Source organism: Gorilla gorilla, chromosome 1, assembly GCF_029281585.2.
Source record: "Gorilla gorilla gorilla isolate KB3781 chromosome 1, NHGRI_mGorGor1-v2.1_pri, whole genome shotgun sequence".
Lineage (NCBI taxonomy): Eukaryota > Metazoa > Chordata > Mammalia > Primates > Hominidae > Gorilla > Gorilla gorilla.
In genome coordinates, this window is record NC_073224.2 from 200700372 (window position 1) to 200718177 (window position 17806).

A 17806-nucleotide genomic window follows, 5' to 3' on the forward strand; every position below is an offset into this window, starting at 1 on the left:
AGAAAAAAGAAAAGAAAATGTTTTCTCTATTTAAACATTTGTTATGGCCTGGTACGGTGGCTCACGCCTGTAATCCCAGCACTTTGGGCGACCGAGGTGGGTGGATCACCTGAGAGCAGGAGTTCGAGACTAGCCTGGCCAACATGGTGAAACTCTATCTCTACTAAAAACACATAAATTAGCCAGGCATGTTGGCAGGTGCCTGTAATCCCAGCTACTTGGGAGGCTGAGGCAGGAGAATCTCTTGAACCCAGGAGGTGGAGGTTGCAGTGAGCCAAGAACACATCATTGCACTCCAAGAGCAAAACTCGGTCAAAAAAAAAAAAAAAAAGGAAATTAATTTAGTGGTAGTAGTTGGGGTGAATAGAGACAGTGAATAAATTCTCCTTACCTCCCACCTATGAGACTAACATTGGGCACTCACAGTGAGGGCAGGTTTGTGACCAAAAAACAAACAAATTTCTCTAAAAGCTCCTCTGTTCATAAGAGTTCCAAAGGGATAACTGTAGTCCTCCATGAAAGCTCAACAAAGTTTCCCATCCTGCCAGACAGAGCACACCTGCCAAGTTCATGTTCCTGGTTATCCCTATGCCCAAAGCTTGCTTGAGGATACCCTGTGGTTCCACAAAAATACATTACCACCACACAATCCTAGCCCTGTCCATGCTGGTGACTGCCAGCATTGCTTCCAAACTAGAGCCTCAAGAAACAAGCCTAAGCACTCAGATTTTTCTCTCAGGAATTCGGGGACACCTGTTGTTCTATCTTTAACCAGCAGGTAGCGCCAACTCCCCAGCTAGGATGTCACCTTGGCCTCATCCCTGAAGTCGGCACCCTGCCTTCTATTCCCACTAGCTATCAGCCTCTAATCCATCAGCCTCATGTGCAGCAACTGGGTATCAGAGAGAGCTGTCTGAGAAATAGCTTTGTTTGGCTGACCTAAAAGGGATGTAAAAGAACAGCCTTTTTATAAAAATAGGGCTGTACTTTTCCAATAGCAATTCAGATCTAAAAAGGATTTGCCTTCTTAGGAAGAGGAAGGCCATGTGACCATGTGAACATTCTTCAAGATGCTCTTGGGTGTGATGGCCGCTGCAAGGTTGTGCTTGCCAGCACATATATAAACCCAGATACTAAAGTATTCTAATTAACGAGGCTTGTTTAAAGGTTATTAGAGATGAGAAAAAGTCTACATTAGAGCAGGACTATGAACCTTCACTCCACCGTTCTAAAGCATCAACACCAACAGCTTTTCTCAACCCTCATATTCTGAGTCCTTCAAGAGCCTCATTTTGATTCAGCTGAGCAAACAGACCTCTAATAACCAGACTGCTGAGGACAGGGCCAAACCACAAATGGGTAAAAAAAATCCCTCCATTTCATTAAGCAAATAATTAGGAAGTTTTGCGTTTACGATACAACAGCTTGTCTGCAGATCAATCTTAATTTTCCTTTCCAACTCCCATCCACCTTTGTTCACTGACAAATAGAGAGAAGGAAGGCTCAACGCTGTCTGTGGAAGGCAGTGCAACTTTCTAGGCCATGTCCAAACAAAGCAACAAGAATTCCAAACTTCACATGCCCTACCTGGAAATGCAAAATAATGGTCCAGATCAGACCCAGGGTCAACTTGGGGTTGCCATCTGTGATGTCATCATTGCGAATATTCACTAGTTTCACCTGAAAAAGAAATAAAAGCACGGCTCAGAGCTCTAGGACTTTTTGTTTTGATTAAATTTTTGCATCACTTCATTATTGATTTACAGTTAAACTGATTTCTTTTTTGGTGTACAGTTCTATGAGTTTTAACACATGTATAGATTCATGCAACTACCACCACAAAACAGTATCATCACCCCAAAAAGGTCCCTTGTGCTGGCCCCCTCCTTGTAATCAAACCCTACTCTCACCCCTAATTCCCGACAACCACTGATCTGATCCTGATTCCTTGTTTTGCTTTTTCCAGAGTGTTGGATAAATGGGATCATGCAGCAAGCAAGATTTTGAAACTGCCGGCCAGACGCGATGGCTCACGCCTGTAATCCCAGCACTTTGGGAGGCTGAGACAGGCGGATCACGAGGTCAGGAGATCGAGACCATCCTGGCTAACACGGTGAAACCCCGTCTCTGCTAAAAATACAAAAAATTAGCCGGGCATGGTGGCGGGTGCCTGTAGTCCCAGCTACTCAGTAGGCTGAGGCAGGAGAATGGCGTGAACCTGGGAGGTAGAGCTTGCAGTGAGCAGAGATTGTGCCACTGCACTCCAGCCTGGGCGACAGAGTGAGACTCCGTCTCAAAAAAAAAAGAAACTGTCTTTTTATTTCACTCGGCATAATGCCCTTGAGATCCCTATCCAAGTTGTTGCATGAATCAACAGTTTGCTCCTTTTGATCGCTGAGTAGTATTCCATTATAGAGATATGCTACTCTTTGTTCACCCATTCATCCATTGAAGGATATGTGAATTATTTCTAGATTTTGGCAATTATGAATATTCATGTGCAGGTTTTTGTGTGAGCACAGTAATTTCTTTAGGGTATATTCCTAGGAGTGGGATTGCTGGGTTATATGATATATGATTAGCTTTATAAGAAGTCATCAGAGTAGCTACGCCATTTTGCTTTCTCACCAGAAAAGCAACCTCGCAAGCACAAGGTATTGTGGGTCACTTTTTTATTGCCATCAGGGCCAAGATTTCTTTATTCTTTGCCTTTTTTTTTTTTTTCTTAAGGTTCTGAGAGAGAAAGACAGAAAAGAGAGATGCCTCTCTTCCCTCACCAGTCTTTGGCCTGCTCTCACCTCCATTATCCCATCTTTGTCACAGATATCCATACCTGCCATGCCTCCCACAGCACCTGCTTTGCTCCTAAAATCTCATCCCAACAACTCAATGTGCCCTGACACACCCTCTTCCCAGGCTGATTTACTGCCCCAGTGTGCTGGGAACGGAGGAATTTCCTGGGATGTGGAACTTTAAAACTGGGAGTGTCCTGGGCAAAACACCCTACTTCTACTTCACCTCTGTTAGCCTCCTCAATCATACCCTCAGAGTCCTGCGACAGAGTGTCCTTCAGCTGTTCTCCCTTTATCTCTTCTACTGAACTGAAACTTGTGTGTCTCGAGAGGACCCTAGTGACCTTCTGAAATGGAGGCCTCATTTCTCCCTTACAATGACATTCATCTGGGCAAGTTCTTTCCCTTTTCTGTATCTTGGTCTCCTCTTCTATACGGTGGGAGTAGGGTGGAAGTGGGAAAACCTGTCCCCTCCCCGAGAATTCAGTTTTTCTAATCACTAACAGTTGACAGTTGGTGGGTTACCAGTACCAGCCAAGTCCACATTCCTCAGTCCTACTTCTGTCAGCCTTCCCCTTTCATTGTGAAGTCTACCTCCCTTGGCCAAACCACCTTCCAATCTCTGCTAACCTTTTTCTCAATGACCTCACTACCTAGCTCCTATTCTCTTTTCCTGCCTCATCATCACCTTTCCTGGAAATTGAGCATTTATATTGATATCCCAAATATTACACTATCTGCACAAATTGCCTGCCTTTTGAATTCTGATGACTTTCATTTTTCCCTACCTTGGCCATCTGCACAGCTACATCTTGGACTTTACCGTTACCAAGAACGGCTCTAGTAATCTCCCTGCCCTTCTTTGAATCCACTGTTCTTACCTGTCCACGTTTTCATTCTATCATAGTAACCAAAGCCACTTTTTGTCCTGATTTAGACTTCTAGCTAATCAATTCTTCTCATAAACCCTGCCAGTAAGGCCCCCACCCCAGTTTCCTCTAGCTCCACACACAGGCATTTCAGTGCTGCTTTCTCCAGTACCCTAAACACTTCAGCAACCTCCACTTCTACCACTTTTTATTTATCAATTTATTTCAGCAAATTATTTATTAAGTGCCAACTGAGGACCATTCATTATGAGAGATGAAGGTGAAATGTTAAGATCTTATTCCCCGTCCTCACGGAGCCTACAATGCATTGGAGCAAACAGAGAAATAACAAGAAAATAAGAAATGTTATACCAGAAGTAAATTGTTATGAGAGCAAACAGAGAATTTTAGAAGTTAATGAGAATTACTGATAAGAGTGTCAAAACTGAACTGACTCCAAAAATATGCATACCATTTAATGTCACATTGACCCTGTTGTTGCTTGGCAACCCTAGATATCCCAAATATTTTCCATATGGCTCACTCTAAGCAGATGAACTCTTTGACTCCCTCATCCATCTTCTTTCTACCACAAACCATCTCTGTATCTTCACCCCTCCCTCTGTCATTCTCCTTGTCTCTCAAAAGAGGTATTTTTCTTTTCTTTTTCAAAGACGGCCACACCACTTGTGCTCTGCTTCTCATCCATCAATCCCTGGATTTGGTTCCTTCAGTTAGGAAGCAAAGGAGGAAGGGTGCTGTGTAGAAAGCAGCATGGATAGTGGAAGGTGCACTAAACTGCATGTCAGAAGGCCTGAGTTAAAGTCTCAGCTTTGCTCTGACTTGTGATTTGAGGCAGGTCATTTACCTGTCCAGGTCTCAGTTTCTTTATCTATAATAAGAAACTGGACTAGTATAACGTTAGGGTATCTTCTCGGTGAAACGTTCTATGACTACCAATACTCCTCCTCACGCTCATTTTCATTCTTACTCTCTTCATTGGCTCCTCTTCCTACGTCTAAAAATGGGTGTTGTCTTCCTCATCTAGGGAAGGAAAAGCTTCTTTCTCCCTTCCTATATCTAGCTCTACTATACTCTAAATATCTTTCTCCTGTATTAAACTGCTCACTTAAGTTATCAGTGCTTAACAACTTAGACCTTTTTCTCAGATCTGATGTGGCATTCCACAATCCACACCACCCCCTTATCTCATTTTCACCTTGATATAGCAATCTGGTCCTCTCTCTTCCTGGATGCCACACCTTTTTTCCATCTCTTTTCTAGTTTATTTTTCATCTTCATTTTGACCCCCACCTAAGGTGCATCCACAAAATTCCATCTTTATCATCATGTTCTTCTCCGTGAACATTCTTCCTCTCAAGGAGGTCACAAGTTCTGTGTAAGGAGTACTGAATGATTTCTCTAACCAGAATACAATTGCTCACTAGCAAGTTAAGACTCAGAACTGGGTCAATCAGATTTAGCATTTACTGAGAGCTTACTAGGGGCACTAAAAACATCTCTGAATAGGGCCCCAATGCCAACACAGCCTGGAAGAATGGGGAAGGCATGTGATGGTCTTACCTGTCGCTGCTTTAGGAAGTCCAGGGCAATCTGCACATTCTGCAGCCTATGAAAACGCATCCTGCCCTTCTCCCGGGGCTGCAAACAAACAAAAAAAGGGATGTTAATTCTGGCTATACAATTTAACCATACAGACCCTTCCTCTTTTATTTCCAGGACTAAAGGACCACACAAGAATTCCTTACAGTAGAAGCCAGGCGTGGGAGCATTACACAAAGCACCCCCTAAGACCAGGCCTGTACGTGTTTCGACCAGGCTCTCTGAGGTCCCCAAATGTCTTGTGTACCACTACGCATCTCGCAAACACAGAATACTGTTTGACCACTAATGCTGAATCAATGCCACAGCTTCTGTTCAGGTTCATCTGCAGTCACATGTGGCAGAACTTGATTCTGGATGTGAGGTTAATGGGAACAGACTTTGGCTCTATGACTCCTAAAATCACAGTTAAATGCTATCGTAGAGAAAGGGTGGAAAGTCCTAATTACATATTGCACAGTAGTAGATGGAGCCAACATTATTACAAACATGGCAAAAGGAGCTCAAGATAGCCAATTTTTGGCCAAGTGCAGTGGCTCACACCTATAATTCCAACACTTTGGGAGGCCGAGGCAGGAGGATTGCTTGAGCCCAGGAGTTCGAGACAAGCCTGGCCAACATGGTGAAATCCCGTCCCTTCATTGGCTCCTCAAAAATTAGCCGGGCGTGGTAGCACATGCCTGTAATCACAGCTATCTGGGAGGCTGAAGCACAAGAATAGCTTAAACCTAGGAGGTGGAAGTTGCAGTGAGCCAAGATCATGCCACCGTACACCAGCCTGGGAGATGGAGTGAGACTGCACCTCAAAAAAAAAAAAAAAATACAGATAGCTGATTTTTAACCATAGGAAATGAGACGTTACATATGCTCAAGAAACAAGTGAAAAAATCCAAAATGGGAGGCAAAAATTAGGAAGCAACCAGTTTCCCAGGAACATAGCTGCCACTGAAGGAAGGGCACCCTTTACTCCAGCATGAAATACCCAGAGCAAACAAAACTTTGAGAGTGTAGGGCTGTCAACATAATTACTCCTGAGAAAGTTATGCCAGTCACTCAATCCCAGATGTCATACAACCCACCGGAGAGAACCCCATCTCTACCCAGTGCCTCTGGTACCCCGTCCAAGGCTCAACTATTACCAGTTGGAAAGTGAATGCAGTCTCTTTGCCTACTGAGTATCAGAGAAAGGGATATCTACCCCTAGAACATTTTCTTCTGCTTACTTTCTAACGTTGCTTATATTTTACTAAAATTTGGAGAGAAATATCACTCTCACTAGATTATACCCACTTCTTTTGTAAGTGTCAAATTGACACTAATTAAAGGCTGATAAAATATAAGGTAGCTCTGTTGCGGGTGTCTGCAGAGAACAACATTGCTCCAAATTAAAATGGGCAAAAAGTACCCTAACACATGGAGAGATAAGGATGCAAGCATCTTCTGGGCACTCTCCAACACTTCTAAGCAACACTTCTCAAATAGGAGAATCTGTACACAGAGATGTCAAGGCCTCTCTGGGCACAGGATAACTTCTTCAGTCAAAGGTTTAGGAAAAATCTTTTTAGCAAGAACCTTTTCTCAGTCATTTCAGCTAAATTAATTGTGAATGTGGCTTAGAAGATGATAGTGCCTATAAAATGGAAGATTCTAAGGCAATGAGAAGGGAGACAAATGATATTTTAAAAATGATTTTAAGAGGACAGAGAATGAGGATATTGCCTAATCCTTGTTTCTGGAAAAAGATTTTGGACTATAATTTAGGGCCTGCAGGCAGAATACACTCCTCTTATACTCTAATCTTTACTCGTATGTACCCCTCACCAAAAATAAATACCCTAAGAACATGCAAGTTAAATCTCTGTCCTCTATAGCAACTAGATATTATTGAGCAAAGCCAGAGTATCTCCATGCAGTGAGTTTGCAAACAGGCTGTTTTGAAAACAAATGACGGGGTGTATGATGATAACCTAGAGGCCAGAGAGGTGGAGAGTACCAGTTAGTCTAGACTGTGGAGCTGTGAGCAATTAATTGTCATGCTGTCAACTAAATTTTCCACAATTCTGCAATCTGGACTCAGAAAACACAGCAAGGCCACCAGAAAGCTATGGGTCTCCAGGTCAGAAGAGAACTTGACACCTCCAAAAACCATTATTCTTTTTGTGCCAACCCTTCTCAGCTAAGAAAAACAATTCCCAGTCCATGAGCACCTAACAGTGACAAAAGGCACAATTAGTTTTAACTACTTTCTTTGGGACCCAAATTCCCAGTTGAAATGAGAAGGTGGCAAATAGTAACTGAACTACTTGGAGACCTGGAGAACCTCAGACTCTGATGGCCCTGCAGTGCCAGCAGTGCCAGCTGGGATGCTGGCATCCCCAGGAGGACCTACTACATCATCATCATCTTCCTCCGCCTGCTCCTCGTTGTTTGTATGGCGCCAGGAGGGCATGCTCACCAGACGGAGGGTCTTCAGCCCTGCTGGCTCCTTTGGCCACCAACCAAGGCAAAGACACAATAGAGGAACAAGAAATTCACAATAAAAAGATGGAAAGGAAATGAACGCAACACTTAAAAAAAAGGAAAAACAAATATGAAAATACCCTCCCACCTCCGAAAAAGATACAAAACTAAATCAAAACCAGAGCAGATGGTTACACTGAACACTTCTTATGATGAAACACATCTTCAATTCTCCTTAGCCTCCTACCCTCTCTGCTTTTCTAAGTCAACTATGGGGAAAAAACATGGTGAGAACTGTCAAAGAGATATCTGGATGGTTTTTGGTGAAGAGATGATATCCTATCAGTATCTCCACAAACACTTAAAGGTTTTCAAAGGTTAGGAAAAGAAATTAGATTGACATAGTTTCAACTTATTACGTAAGCAATACAACCAAAAAAGATCACTTTTCAATATAAAATCATTACAAATTCATTAAATGTACCAGACACACTGCCCAAAATGTAACTTTGTGAGTGGTGAAGAATAAAGTCCAGCACAATGAAAGTAAAATTCTGATTACTTATTAGACTTATAAACACGAGCCAGAGAGCAAGAACTAGAAATTAAATGTGCCAGCTATGCTAATAAAAGCTTCTGTCAATTTTAGGCCATTAAAAAATATATAATTAATTCTACTGCAAGGCAAAAAAAAAGATACGAAACCAAAACAAAGGACCCAGGGAAGCCAAGCCCCAATCCTAGAAGCAGCTGAATATCACTTAAGCAGTAAAATCAAATGTGCCAAATTCTGTTACTTAAACACAACAAACAATGACTAAGAAAGGCAATGAGTGGGCTGGTCTTCACAGACTGCTTGAGCTATACATCTCTTTGGTTCTCTATTTCGCCACAGATATTTCCAGTATTCAACCCTGGACTTTTCTAAATGAAAATTATGTTGTCTATGGCATGAGAGAAAGAATATGAACCATATGGAATCACCTGCTCCCATTAGGCTCAAATATAGAAAACAGTAGGCCTACAAGTGGGTGATTTCCATCCCTCAAAGCGAGTAGAAGAACTATCATTTGGCAAGGCAAGAAGCTCAGACAGGATTTGCCCTCAGATATGTAGGTGTTTCCCATAATCAATGTTAAAACATTTTGGGAAGAAGCAGGCATATTAATTAATCAAGGAGCCCAGATGTTCTATATCCAAGGCTATGCTCAGACAACTTTGGCAGCTCTCCAAATCTGTAAGACTCAATGAATCACAGAAGGGAGAAAGTGAGATGATTTGGAAAAAAAAATAACTTCATACACCTGGGCTTTTAAATGTAAACTTCAGGTCTTTAGCTGAGTACATAAAATTTTAAAAATTCACAATAGATTGGAAAATGAGAGGCATCTATATAGACTAGAGCTCTAGGAAGAAAAATACACCTAATTCAAAAAAACCTTTAAACATGAATCTACTGTTTCTGAAATATTAGTATCTAGAAAATAAAGAAAAAGTAATGCAAAAACATACAGATATAAAAAGGAATATAACTAATTTCTCATTTCATCAAGAAATGAGAACATATAATACATCAATTTAAATTATATAATTTGTAAATTCGAAGTCTGAGTTAGAAATAAAGTCCACCAACATTTCCTTCTACTTCTTCCTCCCCTCTAATAGATGAAACGGTGATGGCTGCTGCCCTTGCACTCAATGAGATGGACCAATATGTCATTTGTAGGGCCACAATTGTGAGGCCATTCATTAGGAGAAGCTCACCAGTTTGATGCCTGAGAGGACCTCCAACAGAGAGATCAGGTTATGGCCATCCCGCAGATCTTCATAAAGATCATTGATGTGCTTGCGGACCTGTGAATGAGAGTGAAACAGACAGATTTTTATTTGATATTGAATTATTATACTATCCACATAAAAATCTCTGGTTCTAGGTAAACACAAATTAAAGAATTTAAAAGTGGAAGCAACAATTAAATAATAAAATTCAGGAAGTTTCAGATTGGAATAAAATACATGTGAAATGATAATACTTTACCAGAAACGTGTGTGTTTTTTAAATTGATGCCAGATCTATTACACACTCTAACCAACATGCAACAACGTCCTAGAAAGTTTGGACAAGAAGATGGGGAGTCTTAATTATCCTGAGACACCTTAGGAGTTACTATGAGCCAAAATGTAATAGCATGGCGAATGATGGGTAGATGAGTCCAGCCAGAGTCAGAAAAGCCTTCTAGAGTGCTGCAAAGGAAACTAAATGCTAGGCACCCAATGTTTCCTGGGGTGTATTTCCAATTTAACCCTTCTCTTACACCAAATATTTCTAATAGCGAATTTCAGAATAATTTTCTTTGTGGGAAATTCCAATTAACTTTAAAATTGGAACTATGGAAAAACAGATCTCACTTTGGGAGAAAGTGTGGTTAATATCAAACATGGTACTAAATGTTTAATATGTTATCTATCTCTCACATCTCTAAGGTAAGTAGTATTATTATTTCTATTTTACACATGAGGAAATAAGGCACAAAGAGGTTAAGTAAATTGCCCAAGGTCACCAAGTGGAAAAACCGGCCTCAGTTTCATCTGATTTTAGTCTTTGCCATTAACTACTATGCTTTATAATCAGCCATCATCTCATTCTATTTATTTAATCCAAACAACTACCTTGTGAAGTTTACTTATTACCACCATTCCATCAAAGAAACCAAGGAAGCTGAGGTTCTGAGATGTTATGGTCACTTAGCTATAAGTTAAGTGGCAATTGGATTTCTGATTCAGTCCCAGTCTAGTGACAACTTCATTAAGTGATACTCATTGCCAGGTGCAGTGGCTTCTGCCTGCAATCCCAGTACTTTAGGAGGCCAAGACAGGAGGATCCCTTGACCCTAGGAGTTTGAGATGAGCCTAGGAGTTCGAGATCAGCCTGGGCAATGTGGGGAGACCCCCTTCTCTAGAAAACAAAAAAAAAACCAGGCATGGTGGTATATGCTTATGGTCCCAGCTACTCAGCAGGCTGAGGTGGGAGGATCACTTGAGCCCAGGAAATCAAGGCTGCAAGTGAGCTATGATCACACCACCATACTCCAGCATAGGTGACAGAACAAGACTCTGTCTCGAAAAAAAAGGTGATGTTCACAACACAGAATGGGAAGACTTGTGAAAATTATAAGGAAGATTGATTTTCAATATATTAATTTTCCAGACAACGTTAGAAAGGGCTACTTTCAGAAGTAGTAGAATTTTAGTTACTATAATTTTTCGAGTAGAGGCTGGGGATTTGGGGATTTTTACATTTGAGTGGAAAACTGAAGTCCTTTCCAATTATAATATTCAAAGTAGCTCTGAAAGTAGAGGGGGAGGCCAGGTGCAGTGGCTCACACCTGTAATACCAGTGCTTTGGGAGGCTGAGACAGGAGGACTGCTTTAGCCCAGGAGTTTAAGGCTCAAGGCTGCAGTAAGGTATCATTGCACCAATGCACTCCAGCCTGAGTGACAAACCAAGACCCTTTTGTAATGAGGGGTTTCTTTTTTAACCCTGTCTGAAAAAAATAATAAAAAAAAAAGAAAGTAGAATAAGAATGGAAACTGGACAAGATAAAGAATGGAAACATACGTAAAGATTTCCTCGAAGAAACGGGACTTGGAGGATTAGCAAATGTTTTAGTAGAAAGAAGATGGAAAAACCACATAAGACTTGGCATAGAGATGGACATACGCAAGGTATGTGTGTATGTATGTGTGTAAACAAATAAGAAGGTGACAGGTACGTTATACACCTGGGGAAGACGGTTCATGATGAACTGGAAAATAGCTTTAAAAACTGAAAGAATATATACATTTTTTGAGACAGAGTCTTGCTCTGTCACTAGGCTGGAGTGCAGTGGCACAATCTTGGCTCACGGCAACCTCTGCCTCCCGAGTTCAAGTGATTCTCCTGCCTCAGCCTCCCGAGTAGCTGGGATTACAGGTGCACACCACCACAATCAGCTAATTTTTGTATTTTTAGTAGAGACGGGGTTTCACCATGTTGGCCTCAATCTCCTGACCTTGTGATCCACCCGCCTCAGCCTCCCCAAGTGCTGGGATTACAGGCGTGAGCCACCACACCCGGCCCACACTTTTAAGTTTAATCTGCAATATTAACATTTTCCCCATCACTTTCTTAAGTCTAAACAATAAACAAAACAAGACATCTAACTCAAACTTGTAGAATTTGCTGATTTCCATGATGTAAATATTCCCAATACAACCAATTTCAAGCTACTAATATAATATCACTAAATGCAATGTTGGGAAGAAATATACAGTAGCACACCATTATGTGCAGCATTTCCATCACAGAGACACAACAGACATAACCTCAAGAGTACAGATAATAGTAACATGCAGCAAAATAATTATGAAATGAACAGCTTTGAGGACGTATTACATTTACTTTAAATATAATTTATTTAATTGTATGTTTACATAATTTAATTTTTAATAATAGCTGTGGCTGGGCGCAGTGGCTCACACCTGTAATCCCAGCACTTTGGGAGGCTGAGGCGGGCAGATCACCTGAGGTCAGGAGTTTGAGACCAGCCTGGCCAACATGGTGAAACCCCGCCTCTACTAAAAATATAAAAATTAGCTGGGCATGGTGGTATGCACCTGTAATCCCAGCTACTCGAGAGGCTGAGACAGGAGAATCCCTTGAACTTCAGAGACAGAGGTTGCAGTGAGCCAAGATCACACCATTGCACTCCAGCTTGGGCAACAGAGCAAGACTGTCTCAAAAAAAAAAAAAAAAGCTGTGTTTAGCAACCAGCTCACAAAATTGCTGAAAATTTAACACTTGGCTCTCATGAGTCCATAAGCTGGCTCCAGCATACCAGGGGCTCCAAGATTTCAAAACCCCTCCCTCTCACACCTGTAATCTCAGCACTTTGGGAGCCTGAGGCGGGTGGATCACCTGAGGTCAGGAGTTCGAGACCAGTCTGGCCAATAGGGTGAAACCCCGTCTCTACTAAAAATACAAAAAATTAGCCGGGTGTGGTCGTGGGCGCCTGTAATTCCAGCTACTCAGAAGGCTGAGGCAGGAGAATCGCTTGAACCCGGAAGGCAGAGGTTGCAGTGAGCCAAGATCACACCATTGTACTCCAGCCCGGGCAACAGGAGTGAAACTTTGTCTCAAAAACAAAAACAAAAACCCCTCCCTCAAATAGACCCAAGGTTTCAAGTTTGCAGTGTGGAACAACAGTAGTGCACCATTAACAGAAATAGGCAGGTCATGAGGTTTGTTAAAAGGGCAGTGGATTTGATAAATTCAATTTTAAATATGTTGAATTTAAAATGGCAGCAAAGAAGTTACAAATGAAAATGTTCTTGAAGCAGCTGGAAATACCAGAATTCAGTTTGGGTCAGCTGAGAACTTAACTTTAGAAGTCACATGCACAGAGGTGCTAGCTAAAGACATGGGAAACGGGCTTTCTGGATTAGGAGTAAGATAGAAGAGCAGAGTGCTAAGGACTGAGCCTCAGGGAACAGCCAAAATTAGAAGGCAGGAGATGGAAAAGCAAACAACAAAGGACAGAAGAAAAAGACAAAACAAAACAATAACAGTGAAAGAGGTAAGCAAAAATACAAGAAAGTGTAATCAAGATAGGAATGATCACCGATATCAAATACTACAGCAGAAGTCAAGGAGGATAAAGACTAAGAAAGTTTTTTAACTTTCCTACAAATAAGTAAGAGTGCTTTTGTGAGACTATTTCTCAAGAGAGTGGTAGAGTGAAAATCAGATTATAAATTAATGGTAGGTTTTTTAAAAAGTCAGAAAATATTACATACTTGACATTAAGGATTAAGAAGAGAACTAAGTTAAATGAGGGATTTATTTTTGATAGATAAGATCTGAACATAGGGAATAAAAATCAGGAGGACACTGAATGAATGAATGAATAAATAAATGAATAAATATTGCTTGATTGATTGAGACACAGTCTTGCCATATTGCCCAGGCTAGTCTCGAACTCCTGGGTACAAACAATCCTCCCACTTCAGCCTCCCAAAGTGTTGGGATTACAGGTGTGAGCTACCACTCCCAACCTGAATAAATATTTAAATAAATTGCTGTTGCCAGGCGCAGTGGCTCACACCTGTAATACCACCAATTTGGGAGGCTGATGCTGGGAGATCACCTGAGGTTGGGAGTTTAAGACAAGCCTGGCCAACATGACAAAACCCTGTCTCCACTAAAAATACAAAAAAGTTGTGCATGGCGGCACATGCCTGTAGTCCCAGCTACTCAGGAGGCTGAGGCACGAGAATCGCGCAGGAGGGGGTTGCAGTGAGCCAAGATCGCACCACTGAATTCCAGCCTGGGTGACAGAGCAAGACTCCATCTCAAAAATAATAATAATAAAAATAAATTGCAGTTGGTCTTGAGGACCAAGTGAGGTCATCTTATCAACAGATATTAAACACTACAGAGTACTGAAAAGACAAAGGAGGCAATTTGAAATGTAAAGTTAATTTCACACCAAGGCCCTAATGTCTCTTTCTCAAAATTCTGGTTATGTGTTATACCTGTGGTAGCAAAACTTGTACATATTATAAGAAATTTAGATGAGAACTAGATTATGCCTCTCAATCTTTGTCTGACTATAGTAACCAAATAACTATAAAAATAAAACTACTGGCCAAGCACGATGGCTCATGCCTGTAATCCCATCACTTTGGGAGGTCGAGGTGGGCAGATCACCTGAGATTAGGAGTTGGAGACCACCCTGACCAACATAGCAAAACCCCTGCTCTACTGAATATACAAAAATTGGCCAGGCGTGGTGGCTCACGCCTGTAATCCCAGCACTTTGGGAAGCCGAGGCAGATGGATCACCTGAGGTCAGGAGTTTGAGACCAGCCTAGTGAACATGACAAAACCTTTTATCTACTAAAAATACAAAAATTAGCTGGGCATGGTGGCACACGCCTATAATCCTAGCTACTGGTGAGGATGAGGCAGGAGAATTTGCTTGAACCCAGGAGGCAGAGGTGGCAGTGAGCCAAGATGGCGCCACTGCACTTCAGCCTGGGCAACAGAGCGAGACTCCATTTCAAAAAAAAAAAAAAAAATGGCTGGGTGCAGTGGCTCACACCTGTAATCCTAGCACTTTGGGAGGCCAAGGCGGGTGGATCATGAGGTCAGGAGTTCGAGATCAGCCTGGCCAACATAGTGAAATCCCGTCTCTACTAAAAATACAAAAAATTAGCTGGGTGTGGTGGCAGGCACCTGTAATCCCAGCTACTTAGGAGGCTAAGGCAGGAAAATCACTTGAACCTGGGAGGCAGAAGTTGCAGTGAACCGAGATCACGACACTGCACTCCAACCTGGGTGACAGTGCACGACTCCATCTCAAAAAATAAATAAATAAAAATACAAAAATTAGCGGGGCGTGGTGGGGCACGCCTTACATTCCAGCTACTCAGGAGGCTGAGAAAGGAGAACTGCTTGAACTCAGGAGGGAGAGGTTGCAGTGAGCCAAGATTGTGCCACTGCACTCCAGCCTGAGCAACAGAGTGAGACTCTGTCCCCCCCAAAAAAAATTTTTAATAAAAAATAAATAAATAAAACTATCAAAGAGATACAGAGAGAGGTAATGGGAGAGGAGAATGCAAAGAGATTTTTTTTTCCTTGCCTGGAAAATTGTCAATAAAGAAAACAGCAGTCTGTTTCTGAAGCATACTAGACACAGCTCTACCTAAAGAAGAGTAAAGAACTAGCTAACATTTACTGGGTGCTTCTGTGTCAGGAATTTTTCAGACACAGAGATCGGATTTGGAGGGCTCAATTAACATCCCCAAAATCACACATCTACTAAATTGCCAGGCTGATCAAATCCAGATCTATCCATCCTAAAATCCTCATCTCTTCTGCTCATACTAGTTTGCCTGTGAAGTTTTCCACAAATCTCTTAGGAAAATGACCAGTGGACTAAGCATCAAAATTTAGAAGGCCAGGTGCGGTGGCTCAAGCATGTTATTGCAGCACTTTGGGAGGCCAAGACAGGAAGATTACTTGAGCCCAGGAGTTTGAGACCAGTCGGGGCAACACAGTGAGACTCCATCTCTACAAAAAATTTTAGAAGTCAGCCAGGTGTGGTGGTGCATGCCTACAATCCCAGCTACTCAGGAGTCTGAGGTGGGAGGGTTGCTTGAGCCCAGCCGACTGAAGCTGCAGGGAGCTATTATCACACCACTGCACTCCAGCCTGGACAACAGAGTGAGATCCTGTCTCAAAAAAAGAAAAAGTTTTAGAAGCAGCTAACTGAAGCAAGACTGTTCAGGAATCATCAATAAGGATGCTTCTTTCTAACAAATAATTATACCATTCTGTCAACAAATGAGTAAAAAACTGCAATTCAGGGCCTTGCCTGTTTGCACTCCCTGAGAAAATCATTGTCAAAATTAGTAAATGTGTCCAAAGAAGATATATAAATGGCTACTAAACACATGAAAAGATGCTCAACATCATTAGCCATAAGGAAAACATAAATCAAAACCGCAGTGATTAGCGCTGTCTAGGATGTCTATATTATAAAAGACAGGTAATAAGTGTTAGCAAAAAAGCAGAGAATCTAGAACCCTCATACACTGCTGGTGGGGATGTAAAACGGTGCAGTTGCTTTCGAAAATAATGTGATGGTTACTAACAGGTTAAACACAAGTTACCATACAACCCAGCAGTTCTGCCCCTAGGTATGTAATTAAAGAGAACTGAAAACATACGTCCAGACAAAAACTTGTAAATGAATGTTCATACAGACAGGGGTTGCGGGGGCAAGATGGTGTCTCAGTATGTTACCCAGGCTGGTCTCAAACTCCTGGCCTCAAGAGATCATCTCACCTCAGCCTCCCAAAGTGTTGGGATTATAGGTGTGGGCCACTGTGCCGGCCATAAAGTTTTTTTTTTGTTTTTTTTTTTTTGAGATAGGGTCTCACTTCCATCACTCAGGCTAGAGTGCAGTGGCGCGATCACAGCTCACTATAGCCTCGACTTCCTGGGCTCAGGTGATCCTCTCACCTCAGTCTCCCAAGGCGCATACAACCATGCTTGGCTAGTTTTTTCTATTCTTTGTAGAGATGGGGTTTTGCCATGTTGCCCAAGCTAGTCTCGAACTCCTGGCCTCAAGCCAACAGCCTCAGCCTCCTGAAGTGCTGGGATTACAGGCTTGATCCATCACACCCAGCCATAAAGTGATTTCTTAAAATTAGTGAATAATTAGATTTTGAGAGACCAAGTCCAATCCTCCCCAGTGCCCAAGCATTAATAAGTCAAGGAGGGATCTGCTGTCTGCTTTTTTTTTTGTTTGAGGCAGAGTCTCACTCTGTTGCTCAGGCTGGAGTGCAGTGGTGCTATCTCGGCTCATTACAGTATCCGCCTCCTGGATTCAAGTGATTCTCCTGCCTCAGCCTCCTGAGTAGCTGGGACTACAGGCATGCGCTGCTACGCCCAGCTAATTTTTTTGTATTTTTAATAGAGACAAGGTTTCGCCATGTTGGCCAGGCTGGTCTTGAACTCCTGGTCTCAAGTGATCCACCCGCCTCAGCCTCCCAAAGTGCTGGGATTACAGGCGTGAGCGCTGCACCCGGCCTCCATTTTTTAAAGATTAGCTTAAAGCTATGAAAAAATAAACAGCTTCCCTCAATTTCTGAGTGGCTTTAACAAAGGGAGTAAGTTACACTTACGTGCTTGGAATCCTAATCTTAGCCCAAAGGGACTTTAAAGATTACTTAATTCTAATACCCTCAGTTTACAGATGAGAAAACCATTGCCTAGAGAAGCTAAATAACTTGTATAAGATCATTTAGCTGGAAAGTATCAGAGCTGGGTCCAGATCATTGTCTCCTGACTCTCTTAACAAGGCTTCTATGATGCTTGGAGGGTCAAAATGACAGATTATCAATTTTTAAATAATAAGAGTCCCCCCTCCCCGCCATACATACATAAAAAAGACCAAGGATTGTCACGTAGTACTCTTTTTTTTTTTTTTTTTTTGAGATGGAGTCTCGCTCTGT

At 42.0% G+C, this 17806-nt stretch overlaps 1 protein-coding gene across 4 annotated transcripts in view; it reads right to left on the reverse strand.

Moving 5' to 3' along the window:
- The window catches only part of LOC101146907 (microtubule-actin cross-linking factor 1, isoforms 1/2/3/4/5), a 280531-nt gene that overhangs the window by 227633 nt on the left and 35092 nt on the right, over nt 1-17806 (reverse strand). For 2 of the 4 annotated variants that reach the window (XM_055392106.2, XM_063700146.1), the window contains exons 3-6: nt 9509-9598; nt 7674-7769; nt 5246-5323; nt 1588-1680 (exon numbers count right to left, since the gene is read on the reverse strand). In XM_055392106.2, coding sequence (XP_055248081.2) covers nt 1588-1680; nt 5246-5323; nt 7674-7769; nt 9509-9598 — 357 coding nt within the window. The remainder of the gene's footprint in view (nt 1-1587; nt 1681-5245; nt 5324-7673; nt 7770-9508; nt 9599-17806) is intronic. The other 2 variants (XM_055392119.2, XM_063700149.1) reach the window with 1 other exon arrangement.